This window comes from Pyrgilauda ruficollis, unplaced genomic scaffold (assembly GCF_017590135.1).
Source record: "Pyrgilauda ruficollis isolate IOZ18807 unplaced genomic scaffold, ASM1759013v1 scaffold47, whole genome shotgun sequence".
Lineage (NCBI taxonomy): Eukaryota > Metazoa > Chordata > Aves > Passeriformes > Passeridae > Pyrgilauda > Pyrgilauda ruficollis.
In genome coordinates this window covers 5,632,308-5,655,602 of record NW_024526266.1, presented here as the reverse complement: position 1 = coordinate 5,655,602, position 23,295 = coordinate 5,632,308, and the positions used below count along the sequence as shown (strand labels likewise).

At 57.5% G+C, this 23,295-nt stretch overlaps 2 protein-coding genes across 7 annotated transcripts; both read right to left on the bottom strand.

The window, feature by feature from the left end:
• Positions 1-2,840: 2,840 nt before the first annotated feature.
• HSD17B7 (hydroxysteroid 17-beta dehydrogenase 7) lies at positions 2,841-9,202 on the bottom strand. Of its 6 annotated transcripts, XM_041479081.1 has the most exons (9): positions 9,088-9,202; positions 8,766-8,969; positions 8,564-8,656; positions 7,593-7,707; positions 6,933-7,127; positions 5,939-6,043; positions 4,848-4,904; positions 4,230-4,328; positions 2,841-3,813 (listed from the first exon to the last, which is right to left on the bottom strand). In XM_041479081.1, exons 1-9 carry the CDS (start codon positions 9,120-9,122, stop codon positions 3,718-3,720), a joined length of 999 nt encoding a protein of 332 aa, XP_041335015.1. In that variant the 5' UTR covers positions 9,123-9,202; the 3' UTR covers positions 2,841-3,717. The 6 variants fall into 6 exon arrangements, 3 of the variants coding, with proteins under 3 accessions (XP_041335015.1, XP_041335014.1, XP_041335016.1); XM_041479080.1 differs by lacking the exon at positions 9,088-9,202 and having other exon boundaries at positions 8,766-9,058; XR_005956094.1 differs by lacking the exons at positions 4,848-4,904; positions 9,088-9,202 and adding an exon at positions 5,167-5,345 and having other exon boundaries at positions 3,767-3,813; positions 4,230-4,801; positions 8,766-9,058.
• A 949-nt stretch (positions 9,203-10,151) lies between these two features.
• Positions 10,152-23,064, bottom strand: DDR2 (discoidin domain receptor tyrosine kinase 2). The gene is made up of 17 exons (XM_041479113.1): positions 22,992-23,064; positions 19,438-19,541; positions 17,556-17,658; positions 17,205-17,436; positions 16,974-17,121; positions 16,731-16,836; positions 16,184-16,367; positions 15,870-16,113; positions 15,688-15,750; positions 15,431-15,561; positions 14,732-14,942; positions 14,028-14,251; positions 13,780-13,916; positions 13,222-13,413; positions 12,704-12,932; positions 12,025-12,174; positions 10,152-11,605 (listed from the first exon to the last, which is right to left on the bottom strand). The coding sequence occupies exons 2-17, from the start codon at positions 19,529-19,531 to the stop codon at positions 11,468-11,470; spliced, it is 2,586 nt and encodes an 861-aa protein (XP_041335047.1). The 5' UTR covers positions 19,532-19,541; positions 22,992-23,064; the 3' UTR covers positions 10,152-11,467.
• Positions 23,065-23,295: the final 231 nt, after the last annotated feature.

Here is a 23,295-nt window from a genome sequence, read left to right as displayed (position 1 = left end):
TCCATGCCCTACACAGCTGAAAGCCAGTTGAGCTGAAAAGCAATGGAGAACTCAAGCTGTGTTTGGAGCAAGGCAATGTGTTTGCTCACAAAGGTGAAAAACCAGTGGCTCAGGATGAGGCACAGCTGTGAGATATCAGACCACGCTACTGGTTGTGCAGGGTTTCACAGAGCAACCACAATGAGTTTTCACATTGAAGACCTGCCCTGGAAGTTCTCTGGAAAGCTCCATATCCAAGGATCACAAAGAGCAAGCTCCTGTGTTAGCAGTGATTCATGGCTGCCACTGCCAGCTCTTCCCTATCCCAGCTGGAATTTCTCACCACCCTGCACCACAGGGCCCCGTGCTCCAGGCAGGACCTGTTTTCATTGCACAGAGGAGTTGGGTCCAGCTGAAAGGGATTAAGCTCCATGCACAGGCATCTGCTAGCCTGGAGCAGAGCACGAGGAGCCATCCTCCCCTGCAGACTGGCACATCCACAGCAAGGGCCAGTTCTTCTCACAGCCAGCTGGGGGGTGGACAGCCAAACTTTGGGAGCAGCCAACACCTGAGCCACCCTTTGGGAAGCCCCTAATTCCAGGGATGCAGGTCCTACCTGTGCTTTCAGGACAAAAGAAAAAATGTGGGAGGTGGTTCTGGTTCCCACCCCACAAAACAGTCCCTTTGGCTGCAACAACATCCAGCTTCTCACCACATGGAGGGGGCAGAAAGTCAGGTTGAGTACAGCCAAGTTTTTTTTCTACAGAAAGGCATGGACAATGATGCCTGGGGTCACAAAAGCAGGCAGGAACCCCTTAGAGAAGCAGGGACCTGTGACAAGGGCTCCAGAACAGTGGAGCACCTCCTCCCACTGAAGAGCATTCCTCTGGAGACACCTGGGCTGACTGTGCCTCTCCAGCTCTGTGCAGCACCAAACCTGTGGGAAATCACAAGTGTATCCCATCTTTCCAGGTCTTTCCAGGGCTCAGCTTGTGCTTTAGCACCTTTTGTTCCTTCTTTGTGTCACTCTGATCAGGAAGCTGAGCTCGAGGTCTCCAGAGGCCGCTCTGCACCCACACCAAGGACAACCATGGGCTGCAGCTGATCCCTCACTGCTCCTGAATCCCCCAGGTGCCTCTCCCAGGATGGAACACACATCTCAGCGCACCAAGTGCCACCACAGCAACCAAGGGGAAGCTAAACCACGCAGCAGGCTGAGCTCACAGCAGGACAGAAAAACACGTCTGCTCTTGCCCTGAGCTGCAAATCCCAAGAGAGAGCTACAGAGAGCTTTTAAGATGAACCAGAAACAAATTTATAGCTTTATTGACACCAGTGTCATGGATAAAGACGGGTCACACATCCTCTCCCCTCATCAGCCACTGCATGCTGCATAGGCAAAAAGCACTTGTCCCATCCCATCCCTACTTTTCCTGTTAAATGTCTAACTTCATCCTACAGGCACACTTGAGATAAAACCTAAAAGGTCCTACTTCTTGTCATTAACCTCTGCCCATCCAACAAATTTTCCCCTTTTTTCCAAGCTTTAAGAAAAAAATCCCAACAGAACCAGTAAACCCATATATCAGAAAACATTTATTTTCCTTAAGTATGCTAGATTATGCAAAGCTACCTCTTCTAGGATCTCCAGACCTCACTGCATTCAAATCCTAAGCTTGGCAGAGCTGCAGTGCCAGCTGGCACAGGGCAGTACAGGTGATCAGATTGGCATAAGAGCCCTGACCCTCCCATTCCCCACCAAGCTGCACTCAGCTCAGAAGCATTGTGTCTGACTGTTCTGAGTAACACTTGCTATTTCATTTATCTCAGCCCAGAGAGAAAATGAGGCAGGGATAGCAAATGAATGAGTGCCTCTGCATTTGGGGTAGGGGAGAATCCTAAAGGTGGAGGTGGTGAGTGTTACCTGCTACAGCCCAGGGCAGAAGCACAGCAAAGCTCAAGGTACTCATCTACAAGCAACCAAGGAAACGTGCTTCATCTCCTCCAGAACCAGGAGCCAAGGACTGCTGCAGGATGGTGTGGGGAAGAGAACCAGCCACCGACTCTCCTGTGGAGAAGGGAAGGCACTCCACCAGAAACAGAGGGGTTGGGTCCCAGGGTGTTTTAGGACACAGCTGAACAAAGCCACAGAATCCAGATCTGGTGCTGGGACCGGCTTTTAAATAAACACCCACATAAGCACAGCCCGGTCTGCTTCACAGCTCTGAACTGCTCCAGCCACAGCTGAGGGCAGCACCACCCCACCATGGCCAGCTCCTCATTCTGTTCTACTGCCAGGCCAAAACCCCGTACATTCCTACCCACACCAGCGCCGGTGGACTCGGGTCTTCACACCAGGCTGAGCTGGGAGGGTCTCCTCAGCCCAAACTCAAGACTGACATCTCTGCTGCCAGCCCTGCAGGTTTCCTACCAGAGCCCTGAGCCCCTCTGTGGGCACCCTGGGCAGAGGCAGCAGCTGGCACGCAGCACAGCCTCCCTCCAGCAGCGCCAGGGCAGCGCCCAGCTCCCCTGCCAGGGAGCAACAACCCAGTCATGGCATGACACAGCAGAGTAAGCACACTCTAGAGACATCTCCCAGGAGCCTAAGGCTGGGAAATAGACTTCCCACAGGTGCTCAGCACACAAAACCACACTGAAGTATTCAGAAACCACTCATGTCTTTCCTTAACTGAAGGAATAGGCCAAAAAGGTGGTTAACAGCTCTTCTGTGGCACAGAGACTCCACACTTCCCAGGTATGCACAGATTTACAGCACAAGGCAACAAATGAAATTTCCTTCCAAGCCTCCAAGCAAAAGTAGATGAGTATTGGAGTAAAAACACCACTGCACCAAGGACAACTCAATTTCAGTCATTTATTCATTACAGCACTTGAAGTTACTTGGTGGCAGGTACATGGTGAAGGTCTCCAGATAAACAACAGGAAGAATGGTTGGTACAACAGATTTATATAAAAAGAGTTAAATAGATAAAACAACATGGTAACCTCTCACTCTTGCCCTAAACAGAGCAGACTGGCCCTGAGTCCAGGTTAACAGCATCCTTTCAAGCCAGTCATGGTTAAAACCCTCAAGTGCCCATACCCAGGGGACAGTAAGGCATCTGTTCTCACAGTTGAGGCAGGTGTGTGCTTCTCAGGCCAGCTCTTCAGGAGCTTGGTTTCAGCTGCTGTGCAGACCCTGCCTGCCAGTAAGGTTCAATCTCTTTGAGCAGGTCTGTAGAGCCAGCCCAGCTTTGGTGAACAAGCGTAAGGGCAGCCCTGCTGAAGGTGAGCCTTCAAGTACATCAGGATCAGCCACAGGTGATGTGTTTGAGCCATCTGCAAGCACCAGCAGAGCCAAGATGCAGGGCAACACCCCAGACTGCTGCCTTTACTGCACTGAGCCAGATGGAAACCACAAGTTCTGAGGCTGTTCCTGAACCACACACAGTTCAGTCATGCTTCTGCAAGACACTACTTTGCAACTGTGTTAAGACAGACTCTGCCTGCTGGAGGTCTCCAGTTTTACGCCAAAAGAAAAATCCCATAGCAAAAGGTCTAAGTATTTCTCTTCAGTTTTCACACTTCCATTTTCAGGAACTGTTCACCTTCTGTCGAGAAGGAAGATTGTGTCTGAAGCCATGTGCCTGCAGAACAGCTGGCAACACAGGTAGCACCAGAATGAAGAAACCCCATGTTACTGATACAAGACTCTCACCCCACTGAGACCAGCTTTACTTAATCTAAGAGATCATGGTATTTCTCTAGAGTCTGCTCCTCCAGTTCCAACAGCTTCTGGTAAAATTTCTCAGCAGTGTCTTCATCCACATCCATCTGGAAGGCAAGGAAACAGCACCGTGAGACCATCACCCTGGTGGTAGCCAGTGCAGACAGCGGGGGCAGCTCTGGGGATAAGCACGGTGCATTTCCAGAGCTTTTACCTTCACAAACAGCCAGCTAAAGACATCTGTCACCAGGGCATAAGCCAGAACACATTTTGGGGAAGTATCATTACACACTTAACCTGTTCTGATCATCACTTCCATTGCCTTCCAGACTCCAGCCTAAGCCAGGAGTTACTCTAGGAAACACTGCAGATAACCCCACACCCCTTCCTGGTACTTAGCATTCAACAAGCATCTTCCTTCCACTCCAGGCACACGACACCCTTGGCACCAGCCCTCCTACACAAAGCAGATGGCAGACCCCCAGCCAAGCCCCCTGCAGCAGGAAGCTCCCTCTCCATTGACCTTTCGAGGCTCCACGTAGCATCTTCCCAGTCCAGAAGTACAGCTGTGGTATTTGACAAGAGAATCCAGGTACTCTGGCTTCTGTTTGAACAGCCACACCTGGGAAGAACAGCACAAAGTTGTACAAGTCCAGCACACACTGTCCCAGCCACGCCTGTGGGGAAAGACCTGACTGCCAGCAGCATGGGAGAAGACACCACAGGTGCTCCCACCAAGCAGGGAAAGATGTGACATGAAGGCTGGCTCCTTCAGATGTGACCCACCTGAGCCAAGAGTAACAGAGGTTTCTGCTGAAGCAGCTCAGCATGGCTGTGCTTGAGTCACGCTGTGCCCCCCATCACCCACCTCCATCCCCTGTGCTGCACATCGTTCTCCCTGGTCAGGATGCTTTCCCAAAATCATTTATTTTATGGGTACTGGATGAAGGTCCTAGAGCTCCTTGTGGCTGAGCAGCCCTGGGGACAGCTGCTTCCCCACACTCACTGCTGTGTGGTATTTGGGGGTCAAGTACAGCTCCAACCCACCAGCCTTGCTGAGAGGCTCTTTGCTCCAGCCACAAGACCCCAGAAGAGCTACTCAGAAGGAAGCAATGTTAAAATCAAGTTATGAACTACTTACATGAGCTTCTGCTCCGTTATAGGGTGTCAGAGTATAAGTTTTGGCAAAAAATCGGATCTGAGGGGAAAAGAAGGACATGGCAGAGTTTGTACTGTGGCCCAAGGTTTGTTGGCAAGCCCTGAGGAGCCCAAACACTCCAGATAATCTACCAGAGGTACAAATGCTTCTCAGACTGGGCAATAGGTAACACAGCACACCAACTAAAGCATCCCTTTACCACCACAAACTGCTTTCTGGAGCCCCCCAGCAAGTCACCAAGTGTCACTCCATGGTCCCACACAGAGTTCACCCCAAGGCAGGAGCAACAGGCCACACACACCTTGCAGGTGCCTCTTCTGGAAGCGTCTCAAGGGCAGGAATGGCAGGAGGCAGAGGGGACCTGCAGGACTGCCAGCTTTGAGGACAACTGAGAAGGCATTGCCTCTCTGCTGCCAGGAGAAATGTGATCCACCAGGATCAGCTGCTGCTACTGGGACAGCTTAAGATGAAAGGCCACTCCTGCAGCAAGAGCATCAAGGCTCAGAGCAGGCAGCCTTCAGGGACAGAACTGCAGTGAACCTGAAAAGCTGAAGCCCAGAGGAGGAAAGGCAAGGGAACTTCTGGGGAAGCAGGGGGAGAGGCAATAGAGAGCAGGAAGCTTTGCTTTCCATAGCGTTGGAAAGAAAAAAAAACAACACTGCCTTCTAGAGGAATGAAAAGCACACACTGGAAAACAGGTTGTTCTAGAACTGAATGGCACCTCAAAGCACAGGAGCCAAGCTGGGGCCACATCCTGAGCTCCGCTGCCAGCAAGCTAATAGTGTTTCACAATCCCAAACAGAACTGGCCAGCCTTCCAAGGGGAGCTTTGACAAACACTGCTGCAGCTGAAGGGCCAAACCCTGCCCCTCTGCAGAGTCCAGCACCAAACCTCCAAACTCAGCTTGGAAGCTGGGGCCCCAGGATGAGAAGGTTTACAGAGGGTCCAGCCTGCCCAGCCCAACAGAAGGAAGACATCTGTACCAACACAGGCAGCAAGGAGCCAGAAGTGTGCTGTACATCACTTGCAGTGAAGCGTGTCACAGCCCAAAACCAGCCAGGATATCCACTCACCAACCACATGATGGGCATCAGCAGCTTCCACAGAAAAACAGGCAAAATTCTGTATGTCATGTTTGACATAACGAGCCCAGGACAAACAACACTGGAATATAGACCCTGCAGAGAAGAAACCAAGTCAGTGTGCAATTACACCACAGTTAAAAGAATGGGTCATGCTCCTTCCCTCCCAGTACTCCTCAGCCAGAGAGGGTGTGTACAGACATCAGACTGTGATACTCCACTAAGTACCAGAGCAGAGAGCAATTAGATGTAGGGATTTTAAGAGGTCCAAATTGGAAAGGTTTGTGTTAGATGCAAGCCCATTACAAACCCCCAGGGTAGAAAATGCAGCCTCCTGGTGCAATCTCCAAGCAGCTCAGCAGCCACAGCAGATATCCCACAAATTACAGCCCACTCGGACTAAAGACTACATCTTTAGTATGTAAGAGCTCAGCCTTTTGGGACTAAACCATTTTCTCCAGAAGTGTTTGAGAATGGCACAACCACTGCTGGACCAGGGCTGCAGCTGCCAGCACAAGCCATCAATCCGCCAGGACAGGGAAGGCAGGTTGCTTGTACAGCTCACTGGCAAACCAGAGCCACAGCACAGAGCCATCAGCAGAGCCTGCAGCTCCAGTGCTTGCAGGCAGCAGGGCCAGAGCAGCCCCGTGCTGACAGGCAGGGAACCTGAAAAAGCAGAGGCCCTTTGCTCTTTAACATCAATTCTGATCTAAAGAGAACAGCTTGCAAGGTAAGAACCACTCCCAAAATTTCCCGCTCTGGGAGGTTTTTCTGGCAAGAATTCCAGAATCTGGCAATCTCTCTGCCAGATTCTCTACCCCCTACACCACCAGTTCAACCTCAGCCATGTTTAGTTCTTACCTGTGCACTAAGGAATGCATCAGATTGCTATGAGGGAATGAATGCAACTAGGTAACAACAATGTCATGCTAATTACAAACAGTAGCAGCTTATTAGGTTTCTGCAACACAAACCCCATCATCACCTGGTCATTAAATTTCCTGTTCAGAACCACACTTGTCAGGTCAGTAGCATATTTAGAGGAACTGTATGACTCCTGCCCCTTGGCATGCTGATAGTCAGAGAGGCTGAAGGCAGACTCCCTGGCATTGCTGGAGGAGGTCCAGATGAGTCGTGAGGGCTTCTCGTTACCACAGAGTAGAGACTGAAGCTGACGAACCTGGAAAAGGAATTGTTAACTTATTTAACACAGCAGTTTCCCAGTCTTAGGGTGTAACTTTACAGCACCTAAGACTGTGAGCTTTTCTCAGCTCTCTCAGCCAGCTTTTCCTAGACTACCAAAAGCAGACACTTGTATGAGCAGCTGTCATTCTGCTGGACAGCTCAGTTGAGCACCTCAGAATTTAATACAGCCAACCCTGATTTGTCCTGGATGGAGATCTACATATGATTGACTTCTATCTGCTGGCTCACTAGAGTAACCTCAAAGTTATTATAAACTCTTGCAACAAAAGTTACCATTTATTGCTATTTCAACAAATGTCAAGGCCTTTGCCCTATCATTCTTTATCTATCAGGCTGCAGCCTCCGTCAGCATCAGAACCTGTGAGCTCTGTACTGCCAGACCCATCCCTACCCACATCAAACACCAGACTGAGGGTTCAATCTTCACACGAAGCCTCACCAGCATAAAGTGTCCAAAGAGATTGGTAGCAAACACCTCCTGAAGCCCATCTCCATTCAGCCTGTCCGTCTGGGTCATGATGCCTTCTGCAGTGGTCAGCATGTGGAGCACCTTCCTGGAAGCCAAGAACAGGAGTTAGTGAGGAACACTGCCAGGGGGAATCCACCACTCCCCCACTTCAGCCCTTCAGCAGTAGCCCTCGCCTCACGGGCTCTGCACAGCTTCACCTTCAAGGGCAATATTAAACCATGAAAAAAATAGATGGGAAAGGGCTAGAGAGTATCCCAGGCCCTTTATTTGCAAGTGCCTTGATACTGACTAGACGAGAGAAGACTTATCCCTTCCTTCACTTTCCCATAGTCAAGTATGTTAAAAACACATGCCTCATTTCATGCTCAGATAACTTAATCAAGCTCCAGCATTGAGCCAAGCCCTCAGGCCATGCCTAATGCAGCAAGGAAACCAGTTTGGCACCAGTGCTCAACAGCCCAGCAGCTCTGTTAGACTCACCCAGGTCACTGCTCCTCAGCTCAGCCTCCCCGTGCTGCCTACACAACAGTGATGCTCACACCAACCACGAGCTTCACAAAATACTGTGAGCCACAGCTATGAGCAGCTACAGAAACCTACGCTGGCATCACAACAACAGTAAGGAGACCCAGACTTCACCACAGCAGCACGTCCCATGCAGTGGCAGGGGCTGCAGGCTTTGGGCGACCTCCTGCCCTCCCCTTGAGCCCAGCGGGCCTCACAGCAGGGAGCAGAAGCGGCACCGAGTGCCCTGCACCACTCCAGCACGGCACTCAGCCGACAAACCGACCCCACACAAGAGTGCATCCCAGGGATGTGCTCTGTCCCACACCAGGGAGGGAGACAGGCTCCTCAGCACGGAACCCACGGGCACATCTCGCCGGTGCCAGCACCCCGTGCTCGCCACAGGCGGGGCTGGAAGCCCCGGCCACATCTCCTACCCGGTGAGGAGACCGTGCCAGAGAGCCTTGAAGTTCACGTGCGGGTTGGGCATGATCCCAGCGTTGAGGTAGACAAAGTCCAGGCGCTGAAACCTGCGTGGAGAAGAGCACAGGAGCGGCGGTGGGAGTGGGTCTGAGTGCCCGGCGGGGCGGAGCGCGGGCAGGGGGTGTCCGATGGGGGCAGACCCCACAGACCCCATACCTGCAGCGGAGCTCACGGGCGGCCCGCAGGACGGAGGCCAGGTTACCCAGGTCCATCTCCACGGTGGACACCTGGGCGGCGGGGTGGGTGGCCAGGATGAGGTCCCGCGTGGCTTCGCTCTTCTGCTCGTTGCGGCAGGCGATGCACAGGTGGATGCGGCCATCCTCCTCCAGCAGCCGCTGGCACAGCGCCAGCCCCACACCGCTGCAATGGGACGGTGTCAGAGAGAGCCGAGCCGAGCCGAGCTCATCCGAGCTCATCCCATCCCATCCCATCCCATCCCATCCCATCCCATCCCGTCCCGTCCCGCAGCGCCGCTCACCCGCTCGCACCGGTCACCAGCACCACGCGCTCCATCACTGCCCCGCGCCCGCCGCCCCCGCCCTATAAGCACTGCGCGCGCCCGGCCCCGCCCCGCCCTGCCCCGCAGCCAATCGGCGTGCGGCAGGGGGGCGGGACCAGTGCCGCCGGTGGCGTGATGGTGAGCCGAGCCCGGGGGGCGGGGCCACAGGGACGAGCCCGTGACCACGCCCCCGAGGGACACGCCCCGGCACGTAGGTCACGCCCACATCATGTTGGCTACGCCCCTTCCGCGCAGGGCCCGCCCCCTCCGCAGAGAGCCTTGGGTGTCCCTTCCCTTCCCTTCCCTTCCCGAGCCCGTTGTGCCCCGCTCTGCTCAGCTCTGCCATCCTTTGCCACCGAGGAAGGCAGAAGTGCCCAGCCGGCCGCCGTTCATGGCGCCGCCATGGCGGGGAGGTCTGGGTGCGCAGACCCCAACGGGAGACCTCCGGGACAGCCCTGCTCCTGGCGGGGTCCCAGCGGGAGCAGGCCATGGACACACCGGACCCCACAGCTGCCCCCCAGCCATGCAGATCGTGCAGAGTGCCCGGGCAGTGGGAGCTGCAGATGTGCCCCAGTGCTCCCAGCCTGCAGAGGCGCCGCTGGGATGGGCCACAACGCAGGCAGAGGGACACCGGTTCCGTGGCATGAACAAAGCCCGTCCTCGTCTTGACACGCTCAGCAGGGATGAGACATCCATCCTCTGTCGCAGCCAGGAGGAGCACGCGGGACACCAGCCGCTCTCTGCGGGGCACAGCCCGCCATCCCTGCCCTCCCCTCTCCCGACCCACGGGCCTGCCCCGGCCCTGGACGTGTGCTGCCATGGATGCTAAGCCTCCGAGCATCCTCCCTCCCACCCGCTGGTGTGGGTCAGCCAGCTGCTCTCTTGATCATCCTTGCTCCAGCGCTCAGGCTGTTTCCTGTGTTCCACACCACATCCCGGCACACAGTGCAGCTAGGGAGCCCCCCAGCCCCGGGGTGCCCTGGGGCAGGCGAGCTGAGCTGCCTGCAGAGCGCCACAAGGAAACCATGCAGCCACATCACATACCGAGTGTCTCTTCAGCGGGTTGGCCCCTACACATAGGTGCATCTACTGAATATACACATGCCTTAGCCATGGGATACTGGGAGCTGTGCCACGCGCGCCTGCTGGTGCTGAACTAGTGCGTACAAAAGTGTGGAGGGCTCCGTGGACCCTCCAAGTCCGCAGTTCCTCCTGCCCAGCCACAGGAGGGTCCGAGTCTGGGGCGTGGTGGGTCACCTGCCAGGGCACGTGGCTTTGGCACCTGCCCAGTTTGCTCAGGATGCTGGCAGCTTTGGGAGCACAGATGGGTGCCAGAATGCTGTGGGACGCTCAGGGTGGCAGAGCCCAGCTCAGGTGCTTCAGCTGGACTGTGACCCCAGGCTGAGAACCAAGGAGAGCTGGAGCACCCTGCTCCATGCCCGTGGCCTTGTTGCAGGCATGGGCAGCGGGCAGCTGCCAATGAAACTCTGCTGCATGCATTCTTCTCCTGGCAGATGAAGATGTGGGTTAACCCTGGGGGAGGAGGACCTGGAGATTTCCCCATGGAACTAAAAGGTGCTAGCATCCTGCTGCCAGCTGCCATGCATCACCCGTGGGGCATCCAAAATGCATTTCTTGGGCAGTTGAGCTGCCCTGGAGTGGCTGTGGTCAGTGAGGGAATGTCCCCTCGGCACAGGATGCCTGCTCCTTCCTGGCTGCACACTCCAGCAGCTGGGTGAGGTGCCTGGAGCACCCCAGTCGTCACCCTGTGCAGCTGCAGCTGGGGCTGGCTAGCAGGGAGGGCGCTTCCTGCCTCTCCATGTGGCGTGTCCAAAGCCCCAAATGTCTGCAGAGTCTTTGTTTTCACCCCTTGATTGCACAACCCATTGAGAGCCGGAGGCAGCTCCCAGCTCCTCCTGAAGCAGTGGTGGCTGCCGGTCTGTCCCTGCTCCAGTGGGCACACACCTGCACACATCCCTTCCCCAGGCACCTGCCCTGCGTGTGGGCTGAGCTTCCTCACAGAGAAAGTCCCGCTGAAGTTCATCCCCTTCAGCCAGGGAAGAGAAGCCGCTCTGTCCCAGTCCTTGTCACCAGTCCTTATCGCTGCACCAATAAATAACCCTCCCCAAGCCCGCACTGCTGCCGGGCTCAGGTCTGCAGGAAGAGGGAGGTCTGAGCTGTCCCACGCCGTGGGGCTTTGCTGTCCTTGGGGGTCTCCTCTGAGGCCTCACTGCACAATGAGAACACGAGCAGCTGCTCAGGGTTTATGGCTAAGTCTGAGTGAAGTGGCTTCGTTTTGCATCTGGGGCTCCTCTGGGGACAGGGAAGGATGGGAACCAGGGCAGGTGGGAGCCAAGGGTCATTCTTCGTTGGCTGAGTCCTGCAGAAGGCGATGGATGTCCTGGAAGGAGGGACGATCTTTAGTGTCCCGTCTCCAGCAGCTGAGCATTAGCTTATAGACTGAGTCAGGACATAGCATGGGCTGGGGAAGGTAGGTCTGCAAAACAAAAGGCAGAAACGGCAAAGAGAGAATTACTGCCACAGAAACCGATGTGCAAACTGCTCCTGGAGAGCCCCGTTTCTCAGGGTGCCCCATCTCTCCATGGCCCGGGGTGGGGGCTGCGCTGCCGTGTGCCCAGGGGCAAGGTGGCTCCCAGATGGCACAGTGAGGCAGCTGGGGACACCTGCCTCTGTCCCCCAGACTGAATGCTGCAGTGGGGTCAGTGAGCAAGCAATGCCTTGGGCTGCGTAAAGTGCAGTGTTTGCTACCATGGGCCCTTCACCAGGATGCCTTCCCAGAGGAATTCCTGTCCCATAGCTGCCTCACAGCCAAGCTCCCTATGTGGTCACCTTAAAGTCTCTCCCCAGGCCCCTAATGTCCTAGGTGCACCACTGGTCCTCTTGTCCCGTCCCCACCTGCCGGCCCTGGTCCCGGAAGAACTCGCCGGTGTTCTCGATGACCTGCTCATCAGACATCTGGGAGTAGGGCTGCTCCCGGCAGAGCGTGAAGGTCTCCCACAGTGTCACTCCGAACGCCCACACGTCACTGGCTGTTGTGAACTTGCCCTGGCCAGAGGGAGCAGAGCAGGGTCAGGCATGGGCTTTACCCCATCCTGCTCCGGAAGCTCTAGGTGCTCAAGGATCAAAACCTCATTCTGGATGCTTCAGCATCCAGATCTGGTCCCAGAGAGGCGCTTGGCCCCCCCACAGACCTGCTTTCTGCTTGGGGCCAGAGCCTGGTGAGTTCCAGGTCTGGCTGGCAGTGACTGCTCTGGGGCTTGCCAAGGACCCAGCTCCTGAGAAAGGTAAAAACCAACACTGCTCCCTCTTCCAGGCCTGACCATGGCCAGGATGAAATGCCAAGCATCCCACTTAAAGGATGTCCTGCACTGGACATCAAAAATCACCATAGTCCCCCCAGCCTGCCTCGAAAAGCTGCCACCACTCCCGCTTTCCCCATGCTTCACCCCAAATCTGGGCTGCAGTGAGCAGAGACCTCGCCATCCCTCCTGCACCCCCCAGCCCAAGGAAACAGGGCAGTGAGCATCCCCAGAGCCTTGTCAGTGTCCATCAGAGGAGCCCAGGCCCCCTGTACCAGCAGGATGCTCTCCCAGGACATCCAGCGGATGGGGAGCACCGCCCGGCCCTGGATGCGGTAGTAGTCCCCACTGTAGAGGTTCCTGCTCATCCCAAAGTCGGCGATCTTGATGGTGTAGTGCTTCCCCACCAGGCAGTTGCGCGTGGCCAGGTCCCGGTGCACGAAGTTGAGGGACGAGAGGTACTTCATGCCCGAGGCGATCTGGGTGGCCATGAACCGCAGGTCACTGTCGGGGGCACACGGGGCGAGTGAGCAGGTGGAAGGAAGGAAGTGGCGGAAGGAAGGAAGGAAGGAAGTGGCGGAAGGAAGTGGCGGAAGGAAGGAAGGAAGTGGCGGAAGGAAGTGGCGGAAGTGGCGGAAGTGGCGGAAGTGGCGGAAGTGGCGGAAGGAAGGAAGGAAGGAAGGAAGGAAGGAAGGAAGGAAGGAAGGAAAACAGCCAGAAGGTGCACAGCTCCAGGCAGGGTGTCCCAGGAGCAAGCAGCACTGCCTGCCCCTGCTCTCCCAGGCAGCCCTACCTGACGGTGGGTGCGTGAGCAGCAGCGGGGCCACCTGCCTGCTGGCGGGACAGGAACTGGTTGAGGTCCCCGTTCTCCATGTACTCGGTGATCATGCACAGGGGGTCATCTGTGATGCACACCGCCAGCAGCCGGATGATGTTGGGGTCCTTCAGCCGCGACATGATCTTGATTTCCTTCAGAAAATCATTCCTTTCCGGAACAGAAACCACACGGATGGGATAGACAGACCCAGAGGGGCACAGAGGTGAGCACAGACTGGCCAAGAGTGCTACCCGCCCACCCAAGCCTCCTGAGGGACCTGTGGGTCCCTTCCCCTGGGACTGGAAAAGATGAGCTGCAGGGTGGGCTCAGCAGGCAGAGAGGCACTGGGGAGCTGGTTAGGACCAAGGATCCTGACATGTGATAGCCCAGCATCCCCAGAGAGCTCGGGTGTGTGGTCCTTGCAGCTGCACTGGTGGCTGATGGAGTCAGGGAATGCTTTCCCAGCATCCCAGCTCTCCTGGTGAGGCTCTGCACGGGGGCAGAGCTGGGGTGTGTGCCCCCCTCAGCCCCTACCTGGCATTCTTGTTGGCATCTGCTCGCAGCATCTTCACAGCCACAAGCACAGGGTGGTCAGAGCTGCCATCCAAGCCCTCCAGGGCAAAGTCCTTCCCTGTGAACTTCTCCATCCCCTCCACTTCACAGAGGTGAACCTGGGGGAGCAAGGGGCAGCCATTACCTCTGCTGACAGCCTTCCACAGCCCCTGCAAGCTGGGAAGAGCTTTGCCTGAGCCCTGCTTGGAGCAGGCCCAGTTTCCACTCACCTCCCCAAACTGGCCTTCCCCCAGCTTCTCCTTGAAGGTCAGCAGCTTCCTGGGGAACTCCTCGACGGCCACGTCCTTGCCAGCGAGCAGGTCCATGGTGAGGGCTGGCACTGAGTAGGTGTTGCCGCCTGTCACACCCTGCAGGTTCACAATGTCGGCCTCGGCGTAGTGCGGGACGCCCTCGGGGACGCTGGCCTGGGGTGGCTTGGTGGGGCCGCTGCAGCCTGGGGGGACACACCCTGCCGTGGGTGTCCTGCCCTCTACCCTCTGCTCCCTGGTGGCTGCCCACACTCTGTCCCTTCTGCCCCAGAGCCCCCGCAGGGCTGCGTTCCTGCAGGCAGCGCAGGCTGCTCCACTCCTTCCCCACCAACAGCAAACACACCAACCAAGCCCCGAGCACCAGAGGAGCAGAGATCGATGCCTGACCTCCAGATCATTGAGGAAGAGGTGCCAGAGCATCCCAAGGATGATAGTGGGACACAGCTTAGCCTGGCAGTGGACGTCGGTGATGGCTCTCAGTCACAGGCTTTGTGTGACCTTCATGCGAGATGCATGTATGTGACCTCTCCCCTCTGTGACAAAATATTTGGAGAGTGGCCAAAATCTGGGGCTGGAGAGAGGGAGGCTGCAGCAGGCTCAGTGAATGGTGTCCTGGCTGTCACCTGTGAGATGGCTGTGAGCACGCAGGGTGTCCTGGCTCTCACCTGTGTCCTCCTCCCCCGAGGTGAACTCAGGCAGCTTGCGGATCAGGCGGGAGGGCTCCTGGTAGTCAGGTCCCAGGGGGAAGATGCGGTCATAGGTGGAGCTGGACTCCTGCTCGCTGGGGGAGGAGGAGCGGTTGTGGTTGAACATGCTGGATTCACTGGGCAGGGAGAGGCTGACGGTCATTTCATCATCCAGCATCCTCCGTGATGCCTGTGACAGCGGGGCAAGGGAGGAGAGAGGTGGGGTTCCCCACAGCATGGGCAGGATGGTACCAGAGATGTGCCCAAACCTCCTCTCTAGTGCCTCGTCCCTGGGTTGCAACCTCTGCCTGGGTTTGTCCTCATGTTCCCCCCTTCTGTTGTCTGCCTCTATGGAAAAAGGTTTGGCTTCATCAGTTCTGTGAGTGACCTTGTTTAGGTGGTGGCTGTAGTGAGGACCTTCGACACCCAGGCTCCTGTTCCCCAGATCAGCTTCAGGACAGAGGGATGGACAAACAGGCAAGTCCCAAAGTCACCACCCTGCCCAGCTAAGTCCCCTTGCTTTGGAGATGGGTGAAAAGCACAGCCTTTCTGAAGAGGGGAAGGGAGCATCAGCCTTTGCATGGAGTCTGTTTTCAACGTGCTGAGGTCCCAGAAGAACCTGCTCAGAATGACCACACCACCACAAGGCACCTCACCAGCCACACCACGCTTGCCCACCTTCTCCAGCATCTTCTGCCAGAACTGCCGCCACAGTATGATGACAATGATGGCCACTAGGATGAAGATGATGGCCACCAGGCACCCGATCAGGATGCGTGTGTTGCTGTCGTCTACCTTGAGCGTGGGGTCTAGCCGGAGAAGGGGACAGAGAGGGCCAGTCACAGTGGGGCGTGGGGAGACGCCCTGCCCCTTTCCTCTGTGGGATGGGAGCACAGTGCCCACCCAGCACAGGGTGACATGCTTCCCATGCTTACCGTAAGTGGTGGGGACTACGGGTGCCTCGGCGGGGGGCACTGAGTTGTTGTACATGGCTGCATCTGGCCAGGGAGAAGAGAACATCAGGGTGGGCACGTGGATGCCCCACAGCCTCGCTATCTCTTTGAGCCTCCCACCCAGGAGAGCCTGGTCCCCCCGTGGGGCTCATGGTGACAGGTACCTGACTGGAAGGTGATCTCACTGAACATCATCCAGGTGTCAGCGAAGTAGTACTGGCACTTGATGGCACTGGCCATGCGGTGGAGCAGAGGTACGGTGACGAAGCGGGCGCTGGGGTTCACATCATCCAGCACCAGCACCGAGGAGACGGCGCTGGGCTCCCACTCGCTGGCGTCGGCGCGGAAGTAGCACTGCACCTCCTTGAAGATCTTCACACCTTTGGCGAACATGTTGTTGCAGTGGACCTGTGGGGCAGCCTGTCAGCACAGCCACCGAGGGGCACGGGGAGGGTGACAGGGCGGGGGGGGTGAGGACCTTCATGGCGGTGAAGTTCCTGATGCGGTCAAACTCGAAGGTGATCTCCACATAGCCGCCAGCCGTGCTCTCGTTGCGCCAGCCCACGTAGTCATAGCCTGGCCAGACGTGGTACTCGTGGGTCTGTGTGAAGTCGTCCAGCCCCGACACCCCGTCCGTCAGCTGGCCCAGGCCCTCTGTCATGCTGGCATGTGCAAAAGGACAGAAGGAGCATGATTCTTGCCAGCCCCACAAAACTGCACCACCCAGCACCCCCTAGCAGCTCCTCATGGACCCCGGGACACTCGGGGGAATTTTGTTCCTGATGTTCTCTCTGGAAAAGGCTGTGGGGCACTGAACATGTGGTGCAGCTAGAGCAAATCCAAGGGAAGGGCTGGAGCTGCTTCCCCCATCACACTGACCCCCTCATGATGTGCAGCCTTCCCAGGCTGGCCATGTCCCCCACCTCCATGGCACCGCAAGCATTTCCTCTGCTAAGGACCACACTAAAAATGCAGGGAAGAAACATGCCCCTCGCCAGCTGCCCAGCAAGGCACCCCGTCCTCACCTGTACCCGAAGGCCCCATCGTACACTGAGTCATTCAGGTAGATGATGGTGCCCCCAGGAAGGATGAGCTGCTGCCCGACCGGCGCGTTGTAGGACACCAGCCCATCTGCAGGGAGGGAAGGGTGAGTGCATGGAAACCCCGCCAATCGCGGTGCTGCAGGACAGACAGCCCCCACTGGGATGGCCAGCACCCCAGCATGGGCGCTGGGGACACGGGGACAGGCACGGGACCGCACCACGCACCCAGCCAGGCACAGCCGTACAGCTCCACACGCAGGCAGACGTTCATGGAGTGGTCAGTGATGGGGATGAAGCGGACAAAGCGGGCGATGAGGGGCGGCTCCAGGTCCTTGAGGACAATGTCATAGGTGTTGGTGTTTCCATCCAGCACCTGGAGAGAGAGAAGCACGGTGGGGATGGGCAGGAGGAGCCTCCTCACCCACCATCCAATGTAGCCCTCACCCGTCTCCTCACCTGCTTCCCGTGACGGTTCCTCCAAGAGATCCAGCGGGTGCCATCCCGGCTGTAATTGATTTTATACATGGGGGCAAACTCATTGCCATGGCCCTTGGCGTGACGTCCCTGGGTGCCCACCAGTGTGATGAAGTGCAGGGCTTGCAGATCAATCTGCAGGAACTCCTTCAGGTCATTTGGCTCCACTGGAGTCTTGGGGCACCAGGCTCCATCGCCCTCCTCTGAGTCCAGCCTGCGAGCCCAGAGTGGAGGAGCTGTTTGCACATGGCTGAGGCCGGCCCCATGTCATCCTTCTCCCTCCATGCCAGCCAGACCCTGCTGTGGCTATTGCAGGAGGGAGCCCACACTCACCGTCCGTACTTGGCGGCCGTGGAGTCAGACCAGTGGCTGGAGGCTGAGATGTCCTCGTCAGGGATGTGCCCACCCGACATTCCCAAGGGGTACCGACACACCGCTGCAATGACACCGGCAGGGAGCTGAGCAGGAGAGAATCCCTCCGTGGAAATGGCCTGGGCTGGGGCACATCCACTGTGCCCCAGAGCAGCACTCACTCTCCATCCTTGAGCTTACAGCGAGAGGACGAAGCAAGGAGGGGGACAGTCCTGCCAAAGCAGGCACCTTCCCAAGCAAGTGAAGCCTCTGGCCAGAAGCGGATGCCAGCCCAGCTCCAAGTGAAGTGGGAAGAAGGGGAGGTGGCTCCAAGGGCTGACAGGCACGCCAGGCCCTGTCCCCAGGGATCTCCTCAGCCTTGCTGGCAAGGCTCTTGGCTGCGGTGGAGAGCCTGTGAGCTGGCACTGCTGTCCCCGTGCTCCAGAGGGCTCACTCCAGAGACCACTTGCCCAGAAACCTCACCAGCAGCAACTGTGCCCTGATGCCCCGCTGCTCCCTCTCCCTGCCTGGGGGAACAAGTGACCAAGACAGGCACTTGTCCTCCCTGATGACCCCTCAGCTCCCAGCACCAGCCCTGCTCCTGGCTGGGCTGCAAGTGGAAAAGTACCCGGGGTGGCAGGCAGTCTGCACCCCCGAGTGGCAGCCGACTCCCTCAGCACCGCATCCTCACTGCTTCACAGGAGTTATTTTTTCATGCCTGGCTGCCAAGAGCACTGCTGAAAGGGCAGCTTGTTTGGCCATGTTTACCGTCTGGCTGCCGGCTCCAGCCCACCGCGGTCCTGCCACACACCACCCCGAGCAAACACCTCCACCGAGGTGGAAAAGACCAGCAAGGGCAGCACACTGTGCCTGGGCCACCTCCTACCCCACAGCCTCTGGCTCGCCTGGCACTGCACCCACAAAGAACCCACATCCCATTGTGTCACCATCTCCAGGACACCACACCCAGGGACCATATCCTGCATCAGGCAGAGGAATGAATGCATCTTCCATCTCTTCTTGTCTCCTGCTCTCACACTCGTGATGCTCTGCAGAGCACAGCTCCCACTGAATTCCCATTTCATTCTTGCCAAACATGGAGCCAGCCCTGTGTTTTTGTCTTGGTAATAACAATCCTGGCCAGGCAAATCCAATTCTGCCAGCCATTGATGTCTGCAGGAGAAACGGGATTGCCTTCCTAAATAAGCACCGTGCAACCTCCAGGGAAGACCCAGCTAACTCCTCCCACAGATGGAAGAAGCCTCTGAAGGGACTTGTTAAAGGGACTCCCTGAGGAAACCCTGGGAAAACGTGGGCTCTGTCCATCCCTGCAGCACAGGATGGGACTGAGCCCTGCAGGAACAGCCATCTAAACACACTTGTGCTGCCGGCCGGCACAGTGTTGTGGTTTCTGAGCAGAAGCCAGGCACCCAGTCAAGCCACTTCACCAAAGCCAGCCTTGGTTTCCTGCAAAACTGCCAGAGAAGGCACAGCCCAGCAGAGAAAACAGTAGCTTGGCACCTGGCAGCCTCCAGCCTCAGTGAGCCCCCATGGGCAAGGGCCCTGCTCAGAGCCCAGGGCTGTAATGCTTTGCCATGTCCGGCACCCTGCCAGCTGCCAGGGGCCAGACAGCGCCTGTGGCACGCTGGGGAGGGGCTCTGGAGGTCACTGCTGGTGCCCGAGTGAGGTGCAGGACAGCAGAGTGACCAGGCAGGTGCAGGCTTGGGGGCCATCACATACTGCTCCCAGAGCTGAGAAAATCCCAGAGATGATGGAGACGATGCAAGCCCAAACTTGGCCATCTGGCAGGAGCAGAGACCAGGGAAATGAAATTATGGCACCTGCAGCTGCCTGTCTGACTTACCAGGGTTGACCTGGGCTCTGGCAGCGTGCGGCAGGCGCAGCAGCAGCAGTGGCAGCAGCGGCAGCAGTGGCAGCGCTCTGGGGGTGGCCGACATGTCGGCAGTCCTGTGGAGACAGAACCAGGGCTCGTCACGCTGAGGCGGCCGAGGAGGGGGCGAACACCAGCCCTGCCTGGGGCAGCCAGCTGAGGGTGGGAACACTTCTGCACCAGACCCGTGTCCCCACCTCAGCCTTGGAGAAGGAGCAGAGCCCCAAGCTCAGATCTGTGGTGGTGGTCACAGGGATCCCAGACAGCACCCCTGGGAGCCACGGTGTGCCACATCCCCATGGAATGGCCGCAGGAGCCGCGGGAAGCTCCCTGGGCTCTGCCTGGGGCCAGCACTGGCTGCCTCCACCGCAGGGCACAAAGGCTCTGGCCTGGCCGCCCACCCTTGGCTGCCTTTGAAAGAAGAAGTTGCACAACCCCATCACATAAGGCAATAATAGCAGGGTGCCAGAGCGGTTTCCTGCCTGCTGGCTCCCAGAGAGGAGAGCAGATAATCACCGAGATTTGCATTTACTGGGATAGCTCCCCACGGCAGAGTGGATGCTGGGGCCATGTGTGACACAGAAAGTGTGACAGAGGGCGTGGGAGCCAGCTTGCACCCTCTGCCTCGAGGGGAGCATGGATGGGGCTGGAGGGGACCTGGGGGTCTTGGGAATGGGGCTTGGGCCACAGCATGGTGCTGCTGGGGCTTCTCCTCAGAGGGGACAAGGGGACCTCCCCAGGAGGCCTGCCCTTTTGTCAGGACTGTCACCACAGCCGTCACCTTGGCCCTGGCCAGCCCTCAGCTGCCAGGAACTCCCAGAGCCCGAGCAGCTCCCTCTGTGCCCACACACCTCTGGGTGACCACCATGGGGTGTGGCACCATGCCAGGGGAAGCACCAGGCACATCCCTAAATGTCACCAGCCCTGCCCCAGGCTCCCTGAGCTCCCCTTATCTGCCAAGAGAGTACTTTCACACCAGCACCAGATGCAACCAGTTCTCTTTCTATTAAAAAGGCTGGTTTAATCTAGTTTAAATGCACATTAACCTTTGAGAGAGCATCTTTCTAACCTGGGGGTTAAAGGGACCACAGCTCCTGGCCAAATGGGGCCTGGCTGCTGGGGTAAATCCCAGCCAAGCCCACTGCAGCAGGGATGTCTGTCCTGGCTGGCACCACCATCATCCTTGAACCAGCCCAACACCACTGATGCTGCAGGTGAATGCCTGGTTGTGTCCCTGCATCACCCCACGGCCTTGTCCCCACCACCGAGAGAAAGGCTAAACACACCCAAACCAGCTGCCCACATCCCACCAAGCCAGCTGGGAGGTGCTGGATATAGCCCTGCTAGCTGCCACAGCTGGGGCTTGGCATGGCAGGAGCGAGACCGGGGCTTGCTGTTGCCACACGAGCACCCAGGGGAAGAGCAAAACCCCAGGAGCTGCCACCTGCACTCTGCAAGAAGCTCTCTGCACCCCACAGCACCCTGCTGGATTGCTGGGGACTCTGCCAAGCACCACAATCTCTGCAGGAGGCACAAGTAAACACCTGCACTTGGGATGATTTCCCCCCTTTACTTTCTTTTTTTTTTTTTTTTTCCAAAAAGCACATATGTGCTTGCCTTTTTCCCCCCTGTTCCCAGCTGGGAAATTGTAGCTAGCTGCAACTAACTCATCTGCAACTGGGAATTTCAGCTGCATTGCCCAGAGGCACACGCAAGAGGCTCCTGCGTTTGATGACAGCCAGTTCCCCTTCAACATTAAAACCTTAATTTCCTTCTGCATTCCAAAAAATATCCAGGGATATATTTCCTTACTATTCTTTCAGGCTGAGTAAACTCTTTAAGCATCAGGATACCACATGCTGTAATCTCCTGCAGGGAATGCATTTACATTTAGCCTGGTATAAGGAAACCATCCCCACGTAGGCACTGGGAAGTGCTCATGGCTCCTCAGGGCTGTGGGGCTGGGGGACAGTGACTCAAGCCACAAGGCTGAGGGCTAGGGGACACACGGTCAAGCACAGGGGCAGTACTGGCAGCCCAGCTGGAAATCAGTTTTGTTCCACCAGCCCTGCAAAAGGGATGGCTTTGCAACGCTTTGACTGAAAATGTTTGCTGAAAATGTTCAATCACTGGAAAGTTTTAGTGCAGACAGTTTTTGGAGCTCCTCCCTGGCATTGCCTGGGCTTTGAAAGTTTCCCTTGGCTGCTGCTTTTTTTGTTGTTCTCCCTTCTTATTTCCCTCCTTCCTTATTCTACTGAAATAACCAAGGGAAATAACTGAGGGAGAAACTAAATCCACTTTTGTTAAGAGACAACCCCAACCCGAGCCGTGGTCCCTCTTGCCGTCAGCCTGCTCCAAGTGAGGCCCCCAGCTGGGTGAGGTCCCCAGCTTGCTTCCCAGGTGGGCACTGCCACCTTTGCTGGCACTGGAGGAGCATCATCCATGGGGAGGGGGCTGGATGGCAGCAGCCTGCACCGCTCGTGCACACCAGGTCCTGGTCACAAGTCTGCCAGGACTTCTAGGGCTCCTGTTACAGAGCCCCAGTCCTCGCAGGGGGTTGGGGCTGCCGTCCTGCTGGGTGAGACAGGTCAAGGCTACTCAGGGAATGTCCGTGAGTGATGACAGGCTCACTGTGAACCCAGCCCAAGGGTGTTTGGATAAGGGGGTTCGGGATCCCTGCCCCAGCTGGCACTACAGCCCCCAGCATGCCGTGCTGCTGGCAGCCTTGGCGGGAGCACAGCGCAGCATGCCGGGACCCGTAGTCCTCCTCCCTTCCAAAAATGCCATTTTAGACTTTTTCTGGGCTGGATGCAGCCCCATTTCCTGCAGCAACAAGCACCTCCCCAGCCACGGGCTCGCTGGCTCAGCCTGGGGCATCGCGGCTGTCCGGGATGCGAGGAGCAGCCAGTATGTCCCCATGGCTCCAACTGCCCAGGAGCACAGCTGGGGGCCTGGGGACACCATCCTGCTGGTGCTGCATCCTGCAAGTGCTCCCCGGCAGCCAAAAGCTCCTAGCCCTGCTCCCAGCCCTCGCCTCACTGCCAGCAGGGCTCCGCAGCATCACCCCAACCCGGCCAGGGCTGGCAGCCACGCGTGGGCTCCCAGTACCAGCACCGGGGCACGATGCTCGCGAGCAGCAGGGCAGTGGCCTCATGCTCCCCTTCCCAGTGTCACCTGGTGCCTGGCTAGGGGACCCTGGGGACAGCAGGGCCTCCCTGGCTGACCAGCACTGCCGCCAGCTCTGCCAGCAGACACACAGGCGGGAGCTGAGGAGGGACACCAGGAAACGCTGGCCTGGCATGAGGCACAGGGGGAAACGCTGGCACTGTGGGGTCAGCCGCCGAAAAGGGGCCAATTGTCACCTCCCGGAGTGAGGACAGAGCCGTGCCGGCGCCCCAGAGCCTTCCCAGGCAGACGTGCACCCCAGCCCCTCTGCCTGGGCTCCGCCGCGGAGCGCACTCGAGCCGTATCCCCCAGCCCCGGGCCCAGGAAGGCCCCGCACGTCCCCAGAGCCGAGGGTCACTCACCCGAGCGGGGCAGCGGCGCAGGGCTGGTGGGCTCCGCGCCCCTCGCCGGGGTCGGGGGAGCCAGGTGAGGAGCGAACTTCCCCGGGCTGATGCAAGATGCCTCTGGGAGCTCTCTCGCATTCTGCAGATTCCTGGGAGCCGGCCAGAAATCCCACAATCCTACATCTTGCACATTTGGTTTCAATTAGGGAGCGGAGAAGGGGAGCCAGTCAGCGATCCGGGCTGGCGTTTCGGCAGAGGTTATTTTCCTCGGCCCGAGGGAATGTGCGCAGAGCTATAATTTACAGCAAAACCCATTCATAGC